Here is a 19,543-nt window from a genome sequence, read left to right as displayed (position 1 = left end):
GGAATGATTCAAACTAAGAAGATCTTGGATTTCAGGCTAAAATCTATGTTTTACACATCAACTCATTTACAAATCAAAAAACATTTTAATGAGTACTTACTATGTGCCAGGCAGTGTACTAAGGGGTGGGGATAAAAAGTCCCTGTTCTACAAGAGTTTACATTGTCAAATATTTAAAGAACTTATTTAGTTAAATTTACTTTAACTTTAAATAAACTTATTTAGTTAAATATTTAGAGAAATTATAAGAATACAAGTTATTCATCAGTTGATAAATTGTCAAAGGATATGGCAGATTTCAGACAAAGAAATTAAAGCTACCTACAGTCATATGAAAAATGCTCTAAGTCACTACTTCTTACAAAAATGCAAATTAAAACAACTATGAAGTAATATCTCAAACCTATCAGATTGGCTAATGTGACAGAAAAAGAAAATGACAAATATTGGAAGGGATATGGAAAAATTGGGGCTTGAATACACCGTTGGTGGAATTGTAAGCTGGTCCATCCATTCAAGAAAGGAATTTGGAACTATTCCCAAAAGACTACACAAGTTTGTTTATCCTTTGATCAAACAATAGTACTAAAAGGTCTGTAGCCCAAAAAATTTAAAAAAGGAAAAGTACCTATATGTACAAAAATATTTATGACAGCTCTTTTTGTTGTGGCAAAGGAAATTGAGGGGATGCCCATCAACTAGGGAATGGCTGAACAACTTGTAATATATGATTGTGATGGAATATTATTGTGTTGTAAAAATTGAAGAGTAGGATGCTGGAAAGAACTATCAACTGATGCAAAATAAAGTGAGCAGAAGCAGGAGAACATTGTATACAGCAAAAACAATATTGTATAATGATAAATTGAATAGCTTAGCTATTCTCAGCAATACAATAATCCAGGACAATTCCAAAGTACTTATGGTACAAAAAAAAAAAAAGCTATCCATTTCTAGAGAAAGAACTAATAGAGTCTAAAAGCAGATTAAAAAAAAAAACTTTATTTTTATTTTTTATCAATGTTTTCTTTCACAACATAACTAATGTAGAAATATGTTTTACATGATTATAGTTGTATTACCTATGTCAGTTTGCTTGCCATCTCAGGGAAAGAGGTGAGGATAGAGGAATGGAAATTTGGAACTTTGAATGGTAAAAATTTTTACAGATATTGGAAAAAAAAATAAAATATTTAAAAACATGCAATAAAGAGTTTATATCCTAATTGAGGATATAATATGTACATATATATATATATATATATATATATATATATATATATGATATGTATACCAAATATAGTCAAAAGAAACTTAGAAGAGAAGATACTAGTAGTTAAGTAAACCAGGACAAATCTCCTATAGAAAATGATGGCTGAACTTAGTTTTGAAAGACACTGGATTCTAAGACGCAGAAGTGAGGACAGACAACATTTCTAGAGCAAAGGCATAGAGAAGGATGATAGATTGTGCTATGTGAAGGGAAAAAACAATACCAAATAGGCCAGAATTACAGATTCATATCAAGGGGATTAAAGGATCAGAAAGGTAACAATGGATTAGCTTATTAGGAGCTTTAACTTTTGAACAGAAGTTTATATTGATCTTAGAGGTAATTGGAAGCCCTTTGAATTTCTTGAGCAGAAGGGTGGGTTGGACAGACTTGCATTTTAGGGATATAACTTTGATGGCTGTATGGTGAATTAATTGGAATGGGGAGAGACTTGAGGCCAAGAGAATAATTGGGAGTTTATTCTTATAGTGCAGGCCTAATGATGAGGGTTTGAACCAGTGATAGCTGTGTGAGTATAGAGAAAGAGATGCATATAAATGATGTTTTGAAAGTTGGAAAAAGATTTGGGAGTTGATTGAATATTTCAGAAGAGTGAAAATGAGGAAGAAACTAGGGAACTGGGTGACCAGCTCATCAAGTAGTGCCTTTGATAGTAATATTGAAATTCAGAAGAGAGATAAGGTTGAAAAAGAGAGGATGAGTTCTCTTTTGGATGTATTGAGATTGTAATGCCTAAAGGACTAAGTGGCATCCAGTTCTCATTGTTCAATAAACAGTTTGTATTGCAAGCCTAGAACTCAGGAGACAGTAGGGTTGTATACAGAAATTTGAGAATCAACTGAATAGAGATGATAATACAATCTATGGGAGCTGATTTTCAAAAAAATGAGTTAATTTAGAAAAGGACATTTTTTCCCCTGTAATAGAAGAAATACTGCATTTGAAACCAGGAGAATTGGATTCAAATCCTGGCTTTAGCTAGACAAGTCACTTTCTCTATTTGTTTCTGCCTAAACAAGATCCTTTTCAGCTTTAAATTTAAAATCCCATAACTGAAAATATCACATCTTTCATATTATCCAGTTCAAAATAGACCTGCATTGGCCACATAAAAAATTCAAAAACTAAATTATCTTCACAAAATTGAGATAATTAGAGAGATAATGTAGGTCACAAAAATGCTAAGGACTTATTTATTCAGATTTGTATAGAAAGTATATTCTGTTCTTTGGTAGGTCTTGAATCATATAAGCAAATGCTGCAATTTTATATTTCATTTATGTATAGATAGAACCTTTTGAAAGGTTAATTAGATCATAGTAGTGTATATTGATGAGGCTGATTTCATTGGGGTGCATTACTCACCTAATTCTGTGGGAATTTTGTCACATATCCATTCATAAATGGCAGAAAATCTAAGAATTATATAATGTCTAGCTTGGTTAAACTTAACACAGTGTCACTTAAAAAGTCCCTGCTTGTTTTGCCAGAAGCAATAAGGATTTCCCAGAGTGCACATCTTTTCGTTTGTAGTAGGAATAGCATAATTTGGTATTGCATATTGAAGTCAAGTTAAATAAAATCTGAAATATATTTAGAGTATTCTAGGGTTTTCCAAGAATTCATTGGTGAGCACTGCCCAGCTTTCCATAACTGAACATGTAAAATGCATTGATGCTATACAGTAACATATTTTAATGGGATAGAGAAGAAGAAGATTTTGAATATTCTGTTTAGGACTTAGAATCAGGGAACCTATATTCTTTTCCTAACTTTGTAATTAATGTGTGTTTTTTTTTTTTTTAATTTTGAAGAGCTTGTTTCAACATCTCAGAGACAAAAGTTTTGAGGGATCCATGTCACAGTTGGAAAGATGCTGGACTAGTAGAAAAGAGAATTGGGTTACTGTCATGACTTTGTCATTTATTATGTCATTTATAATTTCCCTTGACCAGGAAAAAGTCATACCAAATTGCTGGATTACATCTGCTGTCTCAGCTTCCTATAGAAAAAAGAATCTGAAGGAGATGATCACTAAGGTTCCCTTAAGTTCAATGATTATATTTATATTGGTTGATTAGGCTGCTAAAGGTTTGTACCTGTAAAGAAGAACATATTTGATTATTTTCTTAAGATTAAAGAAACTATGTGCAGATGGCACAAGGAATACATGCTTCCATTTGGCATACTTAATGGATTTTACTGACTGCATATTTCCTCTTTATATCACTTTCAGAAGTAAATTTTAGAAGGAAGAATTAGAACCAGTAACAAGTACTTCCCCCTCCTTTCCCCTTCCCCTCCCCCCCCAGTTTAACTCACTTAAATCCTATTATGAACAATTCAGGTCAAGCCAACATTTATTAAAAGCCTACTATGTACAAGGCACTTGTTTCTGCATCTGGGAATATAAAGACAAAAATGAAAAACTCTGCTTTTTTGAGTCATGCAATAACAAAATAAGAAAAGAGAAAATATAGAAAAAGATACTGCCCTTAAAGACTAGATTCTACTGGAGAGATTTGCCTTATATACAGACAAATAAGTTTAAAAGATATGTTAAAAAAATTACCAATTATTTTGGGGAGAGTGGAAAACTCTAATAATTAGTAAGATATCTATATCTATATTTATTTATACATACATGCATGTAAAGAGTTGTCTATTTGGAAACTTCTGTAAAGAAAGTTAGAAATTGAAAAAAATTCACTGACATCTGAAAGAAATCACAAAGTGAAAACTCCTAGGAATATTATTGACAAATTCTGGAACTTTCAGGTCAAAGAGAAAATACTGCAAGTATCCAGAAAAAAGTAATTCAAGGAGAGTGTAGGCATGATCAGAATAATACATGATTTAGCGCTTTTACATTAAAGGACAGAAGAGCTTGGAATATGATATTCGGGAGAGTAGTGGAGCTGGGATCACAACCAAGAATTACCTTCCCAGCAAAACTGAATATAATCCTTAATGGGAAAAGGTATACATTCACTGAAGTAGAAGATTTTCACACATTCCTGATGAAAATACCAGAGCTGAATGAAAAACCATTGAGCTTTGAAGGGAGAATGGGATTTTTTAGATAGGAGTAGTTTATGAAAAACCATGGAGGCAGGATTTGGAATATCATGTATAGGGAAGAAGTAAGTAAGACTGACTGATGGAATCATAAGAGATGCTGTGGTAGTAAAATCTACAAATCTTGGCAACTTATTAGATATTGGGGAGTAAAAAGAGAGACAAGAGTAGAGGATGACTGATATTGTAAGCCTAACTAACTGCTAATAGTTTCCACAGAATCAGGGAATCAATAATTCAATTAATCAACAAACAAGTTGTACTATGTTCTAGATGCTTTACCTGACTGTTAAAAAAAGAGAGAGTGCTTTTTTCAAGATTATATTCTATTAGAGAAGACATATGTGTTCACACATATGCATTCATATATACAAAATATACATTTACACAATTTGGAAGGAGAACAAGGATTAGATCAGAAAAAATTTTGTGTAGAAGCTGGCACTTCAGGTAAATTTTGACAGAAACCAAGGATTCTAAGAGGCAGAATCAAGAAGGCAATGCGTTCCAAACATGAGGAATAGCTGATGCATAGGTAGAGAGATAGGGAAAATGTCATGTTTGAGGAATAGCAAATGAGACTAATATGATTGGCTTGCTAAAGCAATGTTAATAAAGTGCAGGTCAGAACAGTCATCCAAACCTACTCATTAAATGTCAGTGACTATTACCTCCAGAATCAAATAGGAAACAATTGGCTTGGCATTTAAAACCCTTCACAAGTTTTTGTCCTTTTCTGATTTTTCACATTAGTGAAAATCTTTCTAGTTTTAGACTAGAATTTGAATTTAGACTTGAACATTCTGACCCAGTCATACCTGCCTTCTAGAATGACCCTCCGTCTCCTCTCCATCTTCTTCTCTGGACTGTTCTTCCTCATTACCTCCTTCTTTTCAGTAACCTGATGTCATCCTGGTCCTTCTCACTAGCCCCCACATGCTGATAGCACCTTCCCTCTAAAATGATCTTCCATCTACTCTACATTTATCTGCATAGTGATTATCTCCTCATTTAGAAAGTGAACTTCTTTAGCATTCAATGGATATTTGCCTTTTTTTTTTTGTATCTGATTTTTAGAGTATTGACTAATACATGATAACTTTCTAATAATTATCTATTGACTGAGGAATGTAGAAAGGAAAGTAATGAATATTAGGTCTGTAAAATTTTAAATACTGAATAAAGAAATTTGTATTTTATTTTAGAGGTAATAAGGAGTCACTGACTTTTACAAAGAAGGTTACTGAGATTGTCAGACTCATGCTTTTGGAAAAATCATTTTAGCAGCTGTGTGGAGGATAAATTGTGGAGAAAAGAGACTTTTTGACAGACTAAATAGGAAGCTATTGCAATAGTTTGGGGAGACAAGGTAGTGAATGAATTGGATAGAATGCTGGGTCTGGAGTCAGGAAAACCCAAGTTTAAATCCAGCTTCAGACACTTGTTAGCTGTGGGATTCTAGATAAGTCACTTAATTCCATTTGCCCAGTTCCTTATTTATAAAATGACTGGAGAAGGAAATGCAAATGCAAACTACTCTAGCATCTTTACCAAAAAAACAAAACAAAACCCAAATAAGGTCACAAAGAGTCAACATGACTGAAAAATGTATGAATAATAATAACAACAATAACAATAATTGCAATAGTTCTGGGAAAAGGTAGTTGGGACCTGAAGTGGGTGTTGGCTAGCCTCCTTTTTGTAGAGAGAAGGGTACAGATAGATATTGTGCAAATAGACACAAGAATATTTGGCCATTTACTGCACATATAGAGTAAGGGATAATGAGGAGTCAAGAATAATACCTAAGTTTTAAATCTAGAGTTCCAACAGAGATAGGGAAGTTCAGAAGAGGGGTGGGTTTGTTGGAGGAGATAAGTTCTGTTTTGGATATATGAGTCTGAAGTACTGAATTGACATCCAGTTTAAAATGTCCAATAGGTGATTAGAAGTTCTGGACTCAAGAGTCATTTTCATGAAAATGAAAATTAAACTTATAGGAGTTGATGAGGTCACAATTAAGAGAGTAAGAAGGTAAGGTTCAAATTAGTTGGGAAACAGCCAAAGTTCAGGAAGCATTATATGGATAATGAACCAGCAAAGGAGACTGAGAAAGGATAGTCAGACAGGCAGGAGGAGAAACCCAGGGAAGAAAAAGGATCCAGGAGGAAAGAGTGGTTGGGGTAATTAGATGGTGCAGATCCCTGAAGTCCATATCTGACTTCAGATACATAACAATTCCTAGTTGTGTGACCCTGGGTAAGTCACTTAACCCCAATTGCCTCATATACAAAAAAAATAAAGAAAGAAAGAGTGGTCAGTGGAGTCAGGTGCTACAATAGAGGTTGCAAAACATAGACTGAGAAAAGGTCAGATGTGACAACTAAGAAATCTTTATTAACTTTGGAAGGAGGATTTTCAGTTGTTTGGATTCTAAATTGGAAAGAGATGAAATGTTCCAGGGACGTGAAAAAGTGAACATTTTCCAGAGTTTGACTGGGAAAGAGAGGTTGTAGGTTGAAGGGATTTTCAGGTCTACTGAGGGTGTGTGTGTGTGTGTGTGTGTGTGTGTGTGTGTGTGTATGTGTATGTGTTTAAGAGAAATTAGGCAGAATACCAAAGAGGACTTTCCATTAAAGACTTATAGAATTTTTACTTCCCACTTGTATGGAACTGGACTTTTATGAAAGTTAATAAGATCGAACCAATGGAAGAAACTTGCCATAAGAACTATTTGTTGCTCAGTCCATTCAGTGTGATCCAACCTGGGTTGATGCCATTTGGGCTTTTTTTTCCCCCCAGAAATTGCAGTTTGCCATTTCCTTCTCTAGCTCATTTTAAAGATGAGGAAATTGAAGCAAACAGGGTTAGGTGGCTTGTTCAGCTAGTGAATGCCTAAGGTTGGATCTTAATGCAGGTCTTTCTGACTCTTTAGGCTGGGTAGTCTATCTACTGTACAACTTCTTAATAGTCCAAATCTTCAGATATTTAAGGGAAAATTTTGGAACAATGATTTTTTTGTTGAAGTGTACAGAGAACACTCTAAAAAACAACCACCACCACAAAAAAACAATGCACAGTATGTTTGGAATTGTATAAATATTATATTAATAAATTAGGTTTCTAGTTTTAAAATAACTTAGATTTCTAAAGATCAATCATAGGATACAAACTTCAAATGAACATAGCAGTTTAAATTTAGAGTCAAATCTAATTTAGTATGAGAATCTGAGGATTTTATGGAAGGTGAGGGAATTTGATATTGCTTATTTGAAGGATTAAAAAAGATTTGCCTACTTTGCGTTGTAGATCTCAAGAATCAATCAAATTCAACAAATATTTATTTCAGTTATGACAAGAACTGTGTGAAGCAATCAAAGAGAAACTATACCAGTTCTTACTACTGCTTATTATAAAATACACATTTACTACTTGGGTGACCTTAGGCAAGTCATTTGGTCTCCCCTAGGCTTCAATTTTCCCATTCAAAAAAGTGAGAGTTGAATTAGATGGCTTAGTTCTAAGGACAGTTTTAAAATCTTTTGAAATGCATGAATACAAAAAATAAAGACCAAAAGAGGGATCACACCTACAGTAACAATTTACAGTTTGGGGATCACTAGACCTTCAAAAAGAATCCCTTTGTCACAAAGTTGAGTATGATAACAGTTACTGATTTTGTCCCTCAGTACCAACACGAGCTTTCCAAAGGGGTCCGTCCTATTAGACTGTTTTTCCCCAAATCTCTGAATTACCCTTTTTTTCCCTGGGGCCACCCCTGCTGAGAGAAGGTGTGTCCTGAGGATGCTTGCTCCCAGGAAGGGGGCAACTAGAAGAACGTCCATTAGGACCCAACCAGGAGCAGCTGCTGGTCCGGAGCATGCGCTGCAGACTTTGTGCAGCTGGCTACGGCTGTTGCAGCGACTGCCTCGTCGTCTAGTCTGTCCGGGACTTGGAGAGTTGGCGAGGGCTGGGGAGGGACAGCGGCGCTGGGAGGCGGCTGAGCTGCTGAGACTTTCCAGCAACTGTTGCCCAGCACTTTTCCCCCCAGGCGACGACTGGGGGGGAGTGGGGGAAGGAAGAGGAGGAAGCGTCTCGTCCACTAGCCAATGCTACGCTGCAGAGCTCCTCGTAGCGCGTTGCTGCTCCGATGAGTCCCCGCGGTGTGTCCCCGACAGTCCCTGGACGGGAGTGGGGGACTGAACCCAACGTCCGAGGTGAGTGACGGGTTCTTTCTTCTCTCCTTAATCTCTCCTCCCTCTTCTTCCCATACTTTCGCCACCAGCTAGCTAGTCTGCTGCTCCTGTCCCGAGGGAGGTATTGGAAACCTTCCGAATAGCAAGCTAAAGTACTTAAAGAAGGGATTTCGTTTTCCTACTAGATTATGCTGCCCTATTCCTGGGCTCTTTTCTCCTTTGATTCTTTCCCTGTCCTTGGAGTAGGCTTTAGGAGTGAGCATTTTGTGGTGGATTGGGAGTAATGTAAAGATTTGGCTTTGTTGGCGGCTCTAATCTGTTTAGAATATGATTGGGATGGGGTGGGTAGACTAGGGTAAGGTAAAGAAGGGTGGGAAAAAAAGAAAGAGAGGGCGAGGGAGGAAGAGGGGGGAGAAAGGGAGGGGAGAGGGAGGGGAGAGAGAGAGAGAGAGAGAGAGAGAGAGAGAGAGAGAGAGAGAGAGAGAGAGAGAGAGAGAGAGAGAGATTTTGAGTGTGTGTGTGAGTGAGTGTGTGAAACTTTGTGTCTGCACAGCTGCCTTGGACTTAATTCCTTTGTGCCTCCCCTCCCCATTTATAATCTATCATTCCAGGGCAGAAAACATCATTTCTCACATTCTCTCAAAGAAACCCAAGTCGCAGAGCGGAATTACAGCTAACTTTTGTCTCCCCTCCCCCTTTCCAGATACTTTCACACATGACGTTTTGTGATAGGTGGGTGAGTGAGAGCAGTGATTTAAAGAAATGTAACTTCCCTAATGAGAAGGGGCATTAACTCCCTTCCATACATCAGTTACTTATTTATAATTCCCTTTACGTGTCAGGAAGTTATGGATTTTAGCCTTTAGGACTGTTTCAAAACAAACAAACAAACAAAACCCGGCAGTCCCAAAGTAGAAGTCAGTTGAATGAGTTTTTAAAAGCATCTTATTAAAACATACTGGGAGGGTGGGGGTGGGGCGGGGAACAGCAGCCCCAAACAAACAGTCCAAAGATAATAGTCTGCTCTGCACCCTTTTGTTAACAGAGCAAATATTTTCCCTTTCCAGCAGGTGTAATCTGGGCTCAGTGGACTTTTATGTAGTTTAGGTTATCCTTCAACTCCATGTGTTTAGCAAATGGTTTTTGTAGATGAGGGGAAGTGACTGTGTCCTATTGGTCAGGCAAGATATCTTACTCTGAGGCCAGTGAGAGGATGTCTGTGGGTGGAATTAAGAAAAGACAATGGTCTGATTCCTTTTTCCTGTCTTCCTGTCTTAAATCCTTTGCAGAGTGCTGTTGCCTTGATTGGTGGCAGAGGATGTGGTAAGAGGATGGGGTTTCTTCAGAGGAGAGCTCACAATGGCTAGAGAAGATTCGGTCAAGTGCCTGCGCTGTCTTCTCTATGCCCTTAATCTGCTCTTTTGGGTAAGTATTTCTCTAAAACAGGTGGCACTGTCTGGATTCAAGTTACAACCAGTCACCAGATAATGCACCAAAGGGTACTTCGAATTAATTAATTACATGGGATTATTCCTAATGTTTTCCCAACCTTCTTGGTAAATTTGAACCACCTCAAATTCCATTTGGTAATTTAAACAAAATTACCATACACCCTTTCAGTAAAATTAAGTTTGAAGTTAATCTAGGGTTATAAATAAATACATGTGCCTGGTAGCTACAGATAAGAAAATTGTGACATGCCTCTAAGGGTACTATTTGTTTTCATGAGTTAACAGATAACTTAGAAACCCATTTGGGTTCTAGTTTGGACATGTAATTTCTGGCTGCAAAAAAAAAAAAAAGTCTTATGGTTTATCACAAATTCTTTCTACATATATACTTTCTATATATGATATCTTATAAAAAGTTTAGCTTGGTATATTAATTAGGAAGACTTTCTGAGGGTTGGAAATCAACTGAAAAATAGCTCTCATGTAACCATTTCATGTTAGAAAAAATTTAAGGTATTTTCTATGTTATATATACAGATATATAATGTCATATGCTGTTTTACAAAATAATCAATAGAAAATTTAATGAGATGAAGATAAATTTAATTTCCTTTGTGCTAGATATTTTTTTGAGGCTGTGCTTTGACATGAGTTTTCATAAAGTACATCTCATCATCATGATGCTGTTTTTAAAAATCAATGATAAAAACTGTCAGTGAAATCGGCATCATTTAATAAGATAGAAATTAAATTTGAAGTTATAAGACTTAGAGAACTAAGATAAAACCCAAATATTGACCTGTAAGTCTAATATTTTTCTAACTTGAAATTGATAACATAAATGTTCCCTTTCTAATAAAGAATTAAATATTTTGAGTTGCTAAATGGCAAAAATTGTGACCATTGACATAACTTTTCTGTGACTCAGTCTTCTAAAAAGATGTTAGGCTAGATAATTCCTAAAATGTCCTCCTATTCCAAAATTCTATGATTTTATGCAATAATTTTAATATCAATCTAAAAGTCATTTTCTCATATTCAATATGAAATACATTTAATTACCATGACCTTGGATAAATCAATTAAGCTTTTTGTGCTTTAGTTTTCTCATCTGTAAAATGGGGATAATAATCCCATCTATCTCTCAAGTTGTTTTATAGATCAGATGAGATAATAATTGTAAAGCTGCTTGGAACAATGTCTGGCATATCATAAGTGCTACATAAAAGTTATTATTAGCTGGTATTGTATATTGGTGTTCATTAAATCTATTTGATAATTTAGTTAATGTTATTGTATTGTTTCTATTTTACAGTAATTTAATGGGTTGTGTATGTCTTTTTTTTTTTAATCATTCATGCCATTGTAGAATATTTGTCCAAGTCAGTAGTTAGAAAATGAACTATAAAAAAAACTGACAGAGGGAAGCCAGGTTCACTTTACTTGTGGGAAAATGTAGAAAATAATACAATTCAGGAATAGAATAGTTTGAGTGTGTGTATGTGTGTGATATCTTTGTTTTTCAGCCGAGTGTGTAAGGGCTTCTGGTGATTTTCTGGGGTTGAAGCCATGGCCTTGAATAACTGCTTCAACACTTTCTTTTATATCTCTTAGATATGGGAAATGTCATAGCTGGCCAATGGAGTAATTTGACAGCTAGAGCTTAAGTGATTTCTACTTGAAATAGACATCTCATGCTGAGTGTGGAGCAGAGGAAAGAAAGTTTTTCTTTTTTTGGCTCTTCAGGGTGTATTCTCCAACCAGGGAATCTGGCCTTGTGGTTCATAGTTGGAGGCACACCCCTTCCTCTTGGCTCAAATACCTTTACAGTAGCCCCACCCCAATCCCATCAGTGACTGTAATATCAGCCACTTAACCCCCCTTCTCCCCCCCCAGAATTGGGAGTAGTAAAAAGTAGATCTTCTTCTGCAAAAACTTGAGTTTTATAATGTATTCTTTTATCATTATAGATATCTAGAATTTAACTTGCTGAGTTACTGGGGGAAGAATGGGAAGGCAATGGAAATACCTTTGCATTCAAAGAGAAAACTTTTTCCCCTAAACTTTCTATGGTCTTTATGTATGACACATAGGTCCAGGAAGAAAAAGTTTGCAACATTCAAAGTTACAAATATATTATTCTCTTTCTTTTTTCAGTTAAATACCTTGCTTTACTTGATTTTTCATGTGTTGAGTGTACTTTCCCAAGGCATAGGGAAATATGAGCTCAGGGCTGCTGACTGGGATTGGCAAAGGGTCTGAGTGGTAGGGGTGGAGGGGGGCTAGTAATTGGCCAAAGTCCTGAACTGCATCTGGGTCTGTGATTAGCTCTGTATGGCAGTTCTGAGAGGTGTACATAGAACCTGATTCAAGGATGTGGAATTCTGCCATAGATATCTCTTAGTGTTCCTATTTTCAGTTTGTTCACAATGGGGAATAAAAGCAAGTGCATAAAGCAGGGAAACTAAGACCTTAGAGCACTGATTAAAAGTTCTGATTAAAAGATGATGGGCAGAGTTAATGGATATGTGAAAATCCCTCTTAATACTGTCATTATCAGTTAAAATTTATGAAACACTTTCAATGTACTTGCTGGTGGTGTTCTTTGAATTTATCTTCCAATTTTAGGACTAAAACCGGTGGCTTTGTGATGTGAGTATTTATCTACTCAATAGTCCTAGAATTATCTACTCATTTTACAGATTATCAAATGGCTTTCAGATGGTAATTTTCTGCTACTACCAATATGGGTACAATTAGAAGCAAGGTTCTCCTTTTTCTTTTCCTTTGAAAATGCCTGAAAATTGATAGCACTTAACATTTCTTGTATAATTATTTGTTTTTTTTTTTTTTTTGTTGTTGTTTTAAACATAATAGTTTCTCTGCAGTTTTGTTAAAATCTTCGTTTCACACACTAGAGCTATCATAGCATATTTATTGAAACATTCAATAGTAGAATAGATTTAAGGCCTGATTTATTACACAATGAAATTAGGGAAGAAGTGTGAAACATAGCAAATTTTTTCTCTTCCTGTAGACTCAGTTTTCAGTTACTATTCATTCATCCATACTTTAATCCTCCAGCTGGTGCAGACAATGAAGAATTAGAACTCAATAATCTATTTTTAATTAAATTTTATTTTATTTTTTATTAAAAGAAATCTTCCTCTCATTCCCCAAGCCATAAAAACAACAAATTTCTTGTAGCAAATATTAATAGTCAAGACTAAATTCTCTCATTGATAATATTTTTTTTTAATAAATGTTTTATTCTGTACTCTGAATCTGTCACCTCTTTGTCAGGATATAGCAGGCTTTATCTTTGGTCTCTACAGTAGTGGATGGATATCTCATTGATCAGAGATCTTGTAGCTTTCAGTTGTTTGTCTTCATAGAGTTGTTATTGTATAAATTGTTCCGGCTTAAGGCTTCAACATTGTTCATTTTTGTTACTGTTGTTATAGTATAAATTGCTCTGTTTCTGTTCACTTCACTCTGCATCAGTTCATACAAGTTTTTCTTGTCTCCTTGAAATAATATATCCATATTTTGTATAGCACAGTAGGATTTCATTATATTCACGGATAACAATTTCTTTAGCCCTTTCCCAATTGATGGACATAGTCTTGATTTCCAATTTGGTTTTCTTTTGCTACCACCAAAAGAGCTACTACAAATATTTTTATACATATAAGATCTTTTCCTCTTTCTTTAATCTCTTTGGAGTATAGGATTCTAAATGATAAAATGATAGAACAGAGTGAAAAGGGCATTTATTACACTGTTTAATAACATTTTGTATATAATTACAAATTACTTTTCAGAATGGTTGTATATGTTCACAGGTTCACCAACAGTATTTCAGTGTACCTACTTTGCTATAATTTTTCCAATATTTATCATTTTCTTTTTTTTTAAATCATCTTTACCAATCTAGTAGCTGTTAAGTAGAACCTCAGAATTTCTTCCATTTTTATTTCTATAATTATTACTGATTTGGAGCACTGGAAATCTCAGTAATATTAGATTAAACCAAAATCCACATTCACATTTGATTCATATATTTATGCAAAAATACTGAATATTCTTCAACTTTTAAAATATAGTATAAAGACCATCTATAGAATCAAAATCTAAGCTTATGCAACGCCCTTTAACTAATGTTGCTATTACTACTAGCCTATTAAAATTCATTGCACATTCCTGGAATAATGATATCATTCAATTACTTTAAGTAAATGTTTTATTCCCTAATTTTCCATGCCTAAATTAGCTACTGCTTTAATAAAGTGTAGCATAGCTCATAATGGGGTAGCTTATATGAACCACTGTCAGCCTCATAAGAGGAGTTTTGGGAAGAATTCAAAGGATTATTTAAATTTACTGTTTTGCTGTTCAGACTTCTTGTTTATCCTCTCCCCTTACCTTTGTCTTATACCCATAAGATGGTTTGGTATAGTGGAAAGAGTTTTATATTTGATGGGGCTAGATAAGATGTGGATCAGAATACCTGATCTGCCACTTATTTGGCTTTGTAATTTTGGGCAAGTCTTTTTAACCTCAATTTCCTTATTTGTGAAATGGGGTTAATATATGAACTACTTATCTAACAATTATTAAAAAGAAGGAAATGAGATCTAAGACTCATGAAGCATTTTGCAACTATAGAGCACTATTTAAATTTAATCCAGTTTATAATTAGCAGGCATGTAACATGGAGGTGGGAAGGCTCTGGCTTTGGACTTAGAGGACATCAGTGAACATCTTTTCTTTGCCACTTACAATTTTTATGAAGCTTTTAAATTTTGTGGACCTCAGTTTCCCCAGCTGTAAAATGAGGGATTGGATTAGATGGTCTTTGAGTTTCTTTCCATTTCTGAATCTGTGATCCTATTTGTGTTAATGATTTAAAGAAAGTCACATTTAAAGATTCTTAAATCTGATGTTAGCCATTTTAATAAAAATTTATATTTTACGCCATGTTTTATAATTTGTACAATTGATAGGGAGTAAAGTTTTTAGCAAATACTTACAGTGTGCCAGGAACTGTAGTAAGTAGCCTCATATATAGTTGAAAAAGACAACCTATAAAGAGGAACTGGAACAGAGGAGAGAAAGAGGAGAAGAGAAAGTATTCATTGAAATGCAAGTTGTGCATGGCTGGGACTCCTTGTGAAATGCTACTTTCTTATAACAATCTTATGTATTGGTTAGTATTGGTTTTATCCCCATTTTACAGGTAGAGAAACTGAAGCTGAGAGAGATAGTGATTTAACCAAGATCACGCAGTAAGGGTGGAAGCCTGGAAAAAAAGAACTTTTTCCCATTAATATTTTCCTGCTTTTAGTTACATCTAGTCATCCTCTCCATCAATCCTTTATAGAAAACCAAAATCTTTCACATTCTCAGAATTAGAGGTTATTTCAAATGCTATTTTTTCCAACCTAGATCTGAAAAAAAAAATCTCTTTTATTATAAATAAGTCAAAAGATCATCTAACTATTGTTTGAAGATAAGATGAATCCTCTGTTTCTCAAGGCAATGTATTCCATTTTATGGTAGCTATAATATTTAAAAATATTTTTCTTTCATCAAACCCAAAATAACCTACTTGTAATTTCTAGCCATTATTGCTATTATTCTGTGTAGGTCTATGAGTAATCTGTTTTCCTTGTGACAGACTCTCATATATTTGAATACAACTATCATGTCTCCCCTAAATTTTACATGTTAAAAAGTAACAAGCACTGTTGTCTTTCTGCCTATTTTTTAATCTCATGTACTTGTAAATGGCTTGGAAATTGACCATGCTCTCATATTCAATCTCTAAATATAAATTAATTTTATTAACACTTTCAAGAAATATGCATAAGATTATAATCCCAAATTAGTAAACACTTTAATTGAGGATATTTCTTCCCTATGTTATAGTCTCAAAACTAAATCATGACCTCAGTGTAGCAAATTATAGGTTGCTGAAAATGCATCTAGAGTCATTCATTAATTTACTCAAAAAATGCATTTTTCTGCATTGTCTAAAAGGACAAGAGTTAAATTATTTTAAGAAAGCCATTGAAAGATATTGCTAGCACATATTCCTTGCATCATTTCCAAATAATGTTCTGAGATGGAGTGAAAAAGTGTTTTTTATAGTAGTTGAAAAATATAAGGAGCCATAATCCTAGGTAAATAGGATTATCACAGTATTTTAGAAATTCAGTAAGCTCAAATCATAGTGGAATGATTATTTTCAATTACAAAGTTGTTTTATTGTAAACAATTTAGAAATTACCAGATACACCGATCTGGATTTAACAGTATCCCAGTAACTCCCTTCATGGTTTGTTACTGAAGTAGTGTTCTCTCCTTTTAGACATGTCTTATTATTATTATTACTCTAGATTAAGAAATTATAATAGGTATTAAATGATTCTTTTTCATGGTACTTAATTGGCTTCATAGGAGAGATGCCGTTACTCTCTCTGAGAGCTTCTTATTACTATGGGATTAAGACTGTTATTTATAATACTTATTTTAACATTGTTGGTATGTGTACTGCAGTACTTTTTCAGAGTCTCTGTGACCCAATTAAACTAGTTACTCACATTAATTTAGTACTTTATTGCTGCAAAGTGTTTTGTGCATTTTTTTTTCTTCGAATTTGGCCCTTACTATAATCTTGTAAGATAAGTCAGTCGACTTACAGACTCGAAAGAACCAGCAAGGTCATCAAAAACACCCATATACTCAGGAGTTTTACATATTTCTAATAGCTATCTATCCTCTCTTTAAACATTTCCAGTTTACATGAGGAGTATTACTAGTGAACATGAGGAGTTCACTAGTTTTCAGGGAAGAATATTACAATTTTGGACAGCTATAGTTGTTAATAATATTTTCCTTATGTTGAGTTGAAATTTTCTTTCCTGTGATGGTTAATTCAGTTTACATTTTTAATTGTCTATTATGGGCAAAGCTTTGTACTTGGCTCAGAAAATAAATATAAAGATTAAAAAAGTTTAATTCCTTGTTCTATAGAAGCTTATAGTCTAAATAGATGTTGAGTAGAGGGAATGAAACACATGAAAATTGATCTTCTTTCCTCTAATCAACACATAACAACTCAAATCCCTAGAAGTCATCTTTAGATCCTTGTGTCCATATATTAGAAGCCCTTGTATAGAACAGAACTATTGCTGTTTTTACTTGATCTCCCCCTAACACATTTATAGATCTGGATTTAATTTAGCAGGAATTTTTAACATGTAGAATACTGGACTAGGTCCTAGGGAAGATATAAAGTAGAGATTTTTTAAAAAGGCCTCTGCCTTCATAGAGCTTACAGTTTTAATATAAGGAAAAATAGAAAAATACTACATGTAAGAGCTATAAAACAAAGTATTATATGAGTTCCAAGGTGGGAGGAGAGAAGTTCTTGTGTGTGTGTGTGTGTGTCTGTGTGTGTGGTGTGGTTGGGAGGTTAGGCAAGAGACTGTATCAAGAGAATGTCATTTGAATTTGAATGTACTGGAATTAAGTAAAGGAAGAAAAGACATTCAAATAATAGATCTGAGAAGGCATATACTAGAAAGTGTGGACCATATGTAGTGTCAGAGAATCTAGGTTTGAATCCCTTTGCCATCACATAACTTTTCTAGGCTTTTACTTTTTGTACCTCTAAGTTCCCTTCTGGCATTAAACATATGATTCTGTGATCAGGAAACGGAAGGAAATTATAATTTACAAGAAGGAATAGATGTCAAGTCCTATGGAAGAGTTCAAGGAGGACTTGAATTTGGTGGTTTAATCGGATGAAATGGGAAATTCACATGTAGACTTTTAAAACATGAGTAGCATTGATGTGAAAACTCCTATCAGAAAAGATTGTAACTCATATGCAAATATGTTTTTAGAGAGATTCCTGAGACCTCAGGAAATTAAGTGACTAGCCCATATCATAGCCATATTTCCTGCTAGTTAAGAGCCCTACCTCTGATTTAAATACAGGTATTCAGAATAGTTATTTCTTTTTTTGTTGGTTTCTTCTTCTTCTTCTTCCTCCTCCTCCTCTTCCTCCTCCTCCTTCTTCCTTCTTCCTTCTTCCTTCTTCTTCTTCCTTCTTTTCCTTTCCTTTCCTTTCCTTTCCTTTCCTTTCCTTTCCTTTCCTTTCCTTTCCTTTCCTTTCCTTTCCTTTCCTTTCCTTTCCTTTCCTTTCCTTTCCTTTCCTTTCCTTTCCTTTCCTTTCCTTTCCTTTCCTTTCCTTTCCTTTCCTTTCCTTTCCTTTCCTTTCCTTTCCTTTCCTTTTTCCTTTCCTTTTTCCTTTCCTTTTTCCTTTCCTTTTTCCTTTCCTTTTTCCTTTTTCCTTTCCTTTTTCCTTTTTCCTTTCCTTTTTCCTTTTTCCTTTCCTTTTTCCTTTCCTTTCCTTTCCTGACTTGCCCAGGGTCACACAGTTAGGAAGTGTTAAGTGTCTAAGGACAGATTTGAACTCAGGTCCTCCTGACTTCAGGGCAGGTGCTTTATATACTATGTCCAGCACTGATGTATTACAGTATGGTTTGAAACAACCCCTATTTTTTTTAAACGGCTAACCAAAAATCACCTTGCAGAAGGGAGAAAATTAATATCTGCTTACACTTCATTTGAAGATGTGAATGATTTAAATATCAAATCTTCTTTACTATAGTAATTGACATTGAGGTTTTTCCCTAAGATTTTATTTTCTTTGCTTTAAGTGGTGATTAAACAAAACAATCAGAGCTTGGGCTCAGAGGAGATAGAAATTTAATGGATTAAAATTTAATCCATTTCATTTAGCATTCTTATACCTAATACTATAGGGAAGCAGATGTAGTCCTAAAATATCACATAATAACTTAGATTTAGGAAGAAGTATGATGTAGTACTTAGAAAATTAGCCTCAAAGTTCAGAAGGCTGGGTTCGAATCATGCTTCTAACACACACACTGGATTTTTTACCCTGGGGAAGTCATTTTTTCCAGTAATGAAGGCAACTCTCTAAAATTGTAAATTGCAGCTGAGTAAAGGAAACTTCTATATCCAGGAGTTACCTATAGTAATGTAATTACACTTCTAGTCCCTATCCCTATCTCTAACTAACATTTATGTAATGATTTAAGATCGAGAAAGCACTCTTCTCACAAAAACCTTTAGAGGTAAGTAGTGTAGATAATATTATCCCTATTTTACAGGAGAGGAAGCTAAAGTTCAGAGATATTAAGTGAAATGTCCATGCAAACAAGATAGTACATATGAAAACAGGATTCAAAACCAGGACTCATTCTTCAAGTCTTTAAGCCCTTTCCTATCTCTTCTCTTCACTGCCTCTTACCATGTTAGGAATGAATGCCAGGGAGCTGAATTTTGGAAGATATTATGTTTGTTCAGGAATTGTATTAGAGATCTTTGTAGTTTAATATCTAACCATAGTAAAACTGGATTTTTTAGGAACTAAAAGTAATTGGTAAAAATACACACACACACACACACACACACACACACACACA

General features: G+C 34.6%; 1 protein-coding gene across 1 annotated transcript in view; it reads left to right on the top strand.

Annotated features, from left to right (window-relative positions):
- The first annotated feature begins 8,331 nt into the window (after window positions 1-8,331).
- The window catches only part of TSPAN12 (tetraspanin 12), an 89,607-nt gene continuing 78,395 nt past the window's right edge, over window positions 8,332-19,543 (top strand). The window contains exons 1-2 of the mRNA XM_003771554.3: window positions 8,332-8,589; window positions 9,858-9,993. Coding sequence (XP_003771602.1) covers window positions 9,928-9,993 — 66 coding nt within the window. The 5' untranslated portion in view covers window positions 8,332-8,589; window positions 9,858-9,927. The remainder of the gene's footprint in view (window positions 8,590-9,857; window positions 9,994-19,543) is intronic.

This window comes from Sarcophilus harrisii, chromosome 5 (genome assembly GCF_902635505.1).
Source record: "Sarcophilus harrisii chromosome 5, mSarHar1.11, whole genome shotgun sequence".
In the NCBI taxonomy this organism is placed as follows: domain Eukaryota; kingdom Metazoa; phylum Chordata; class Mammalia; order Dasyuromorphia; family Dasyuridae; genus Sarcophilus; species Sarcophilus harrisii.
Note: the sequence above shows the minus strand (reverse complement) of the source record. Positions and strands in the feature narration are given on the sequence as shown.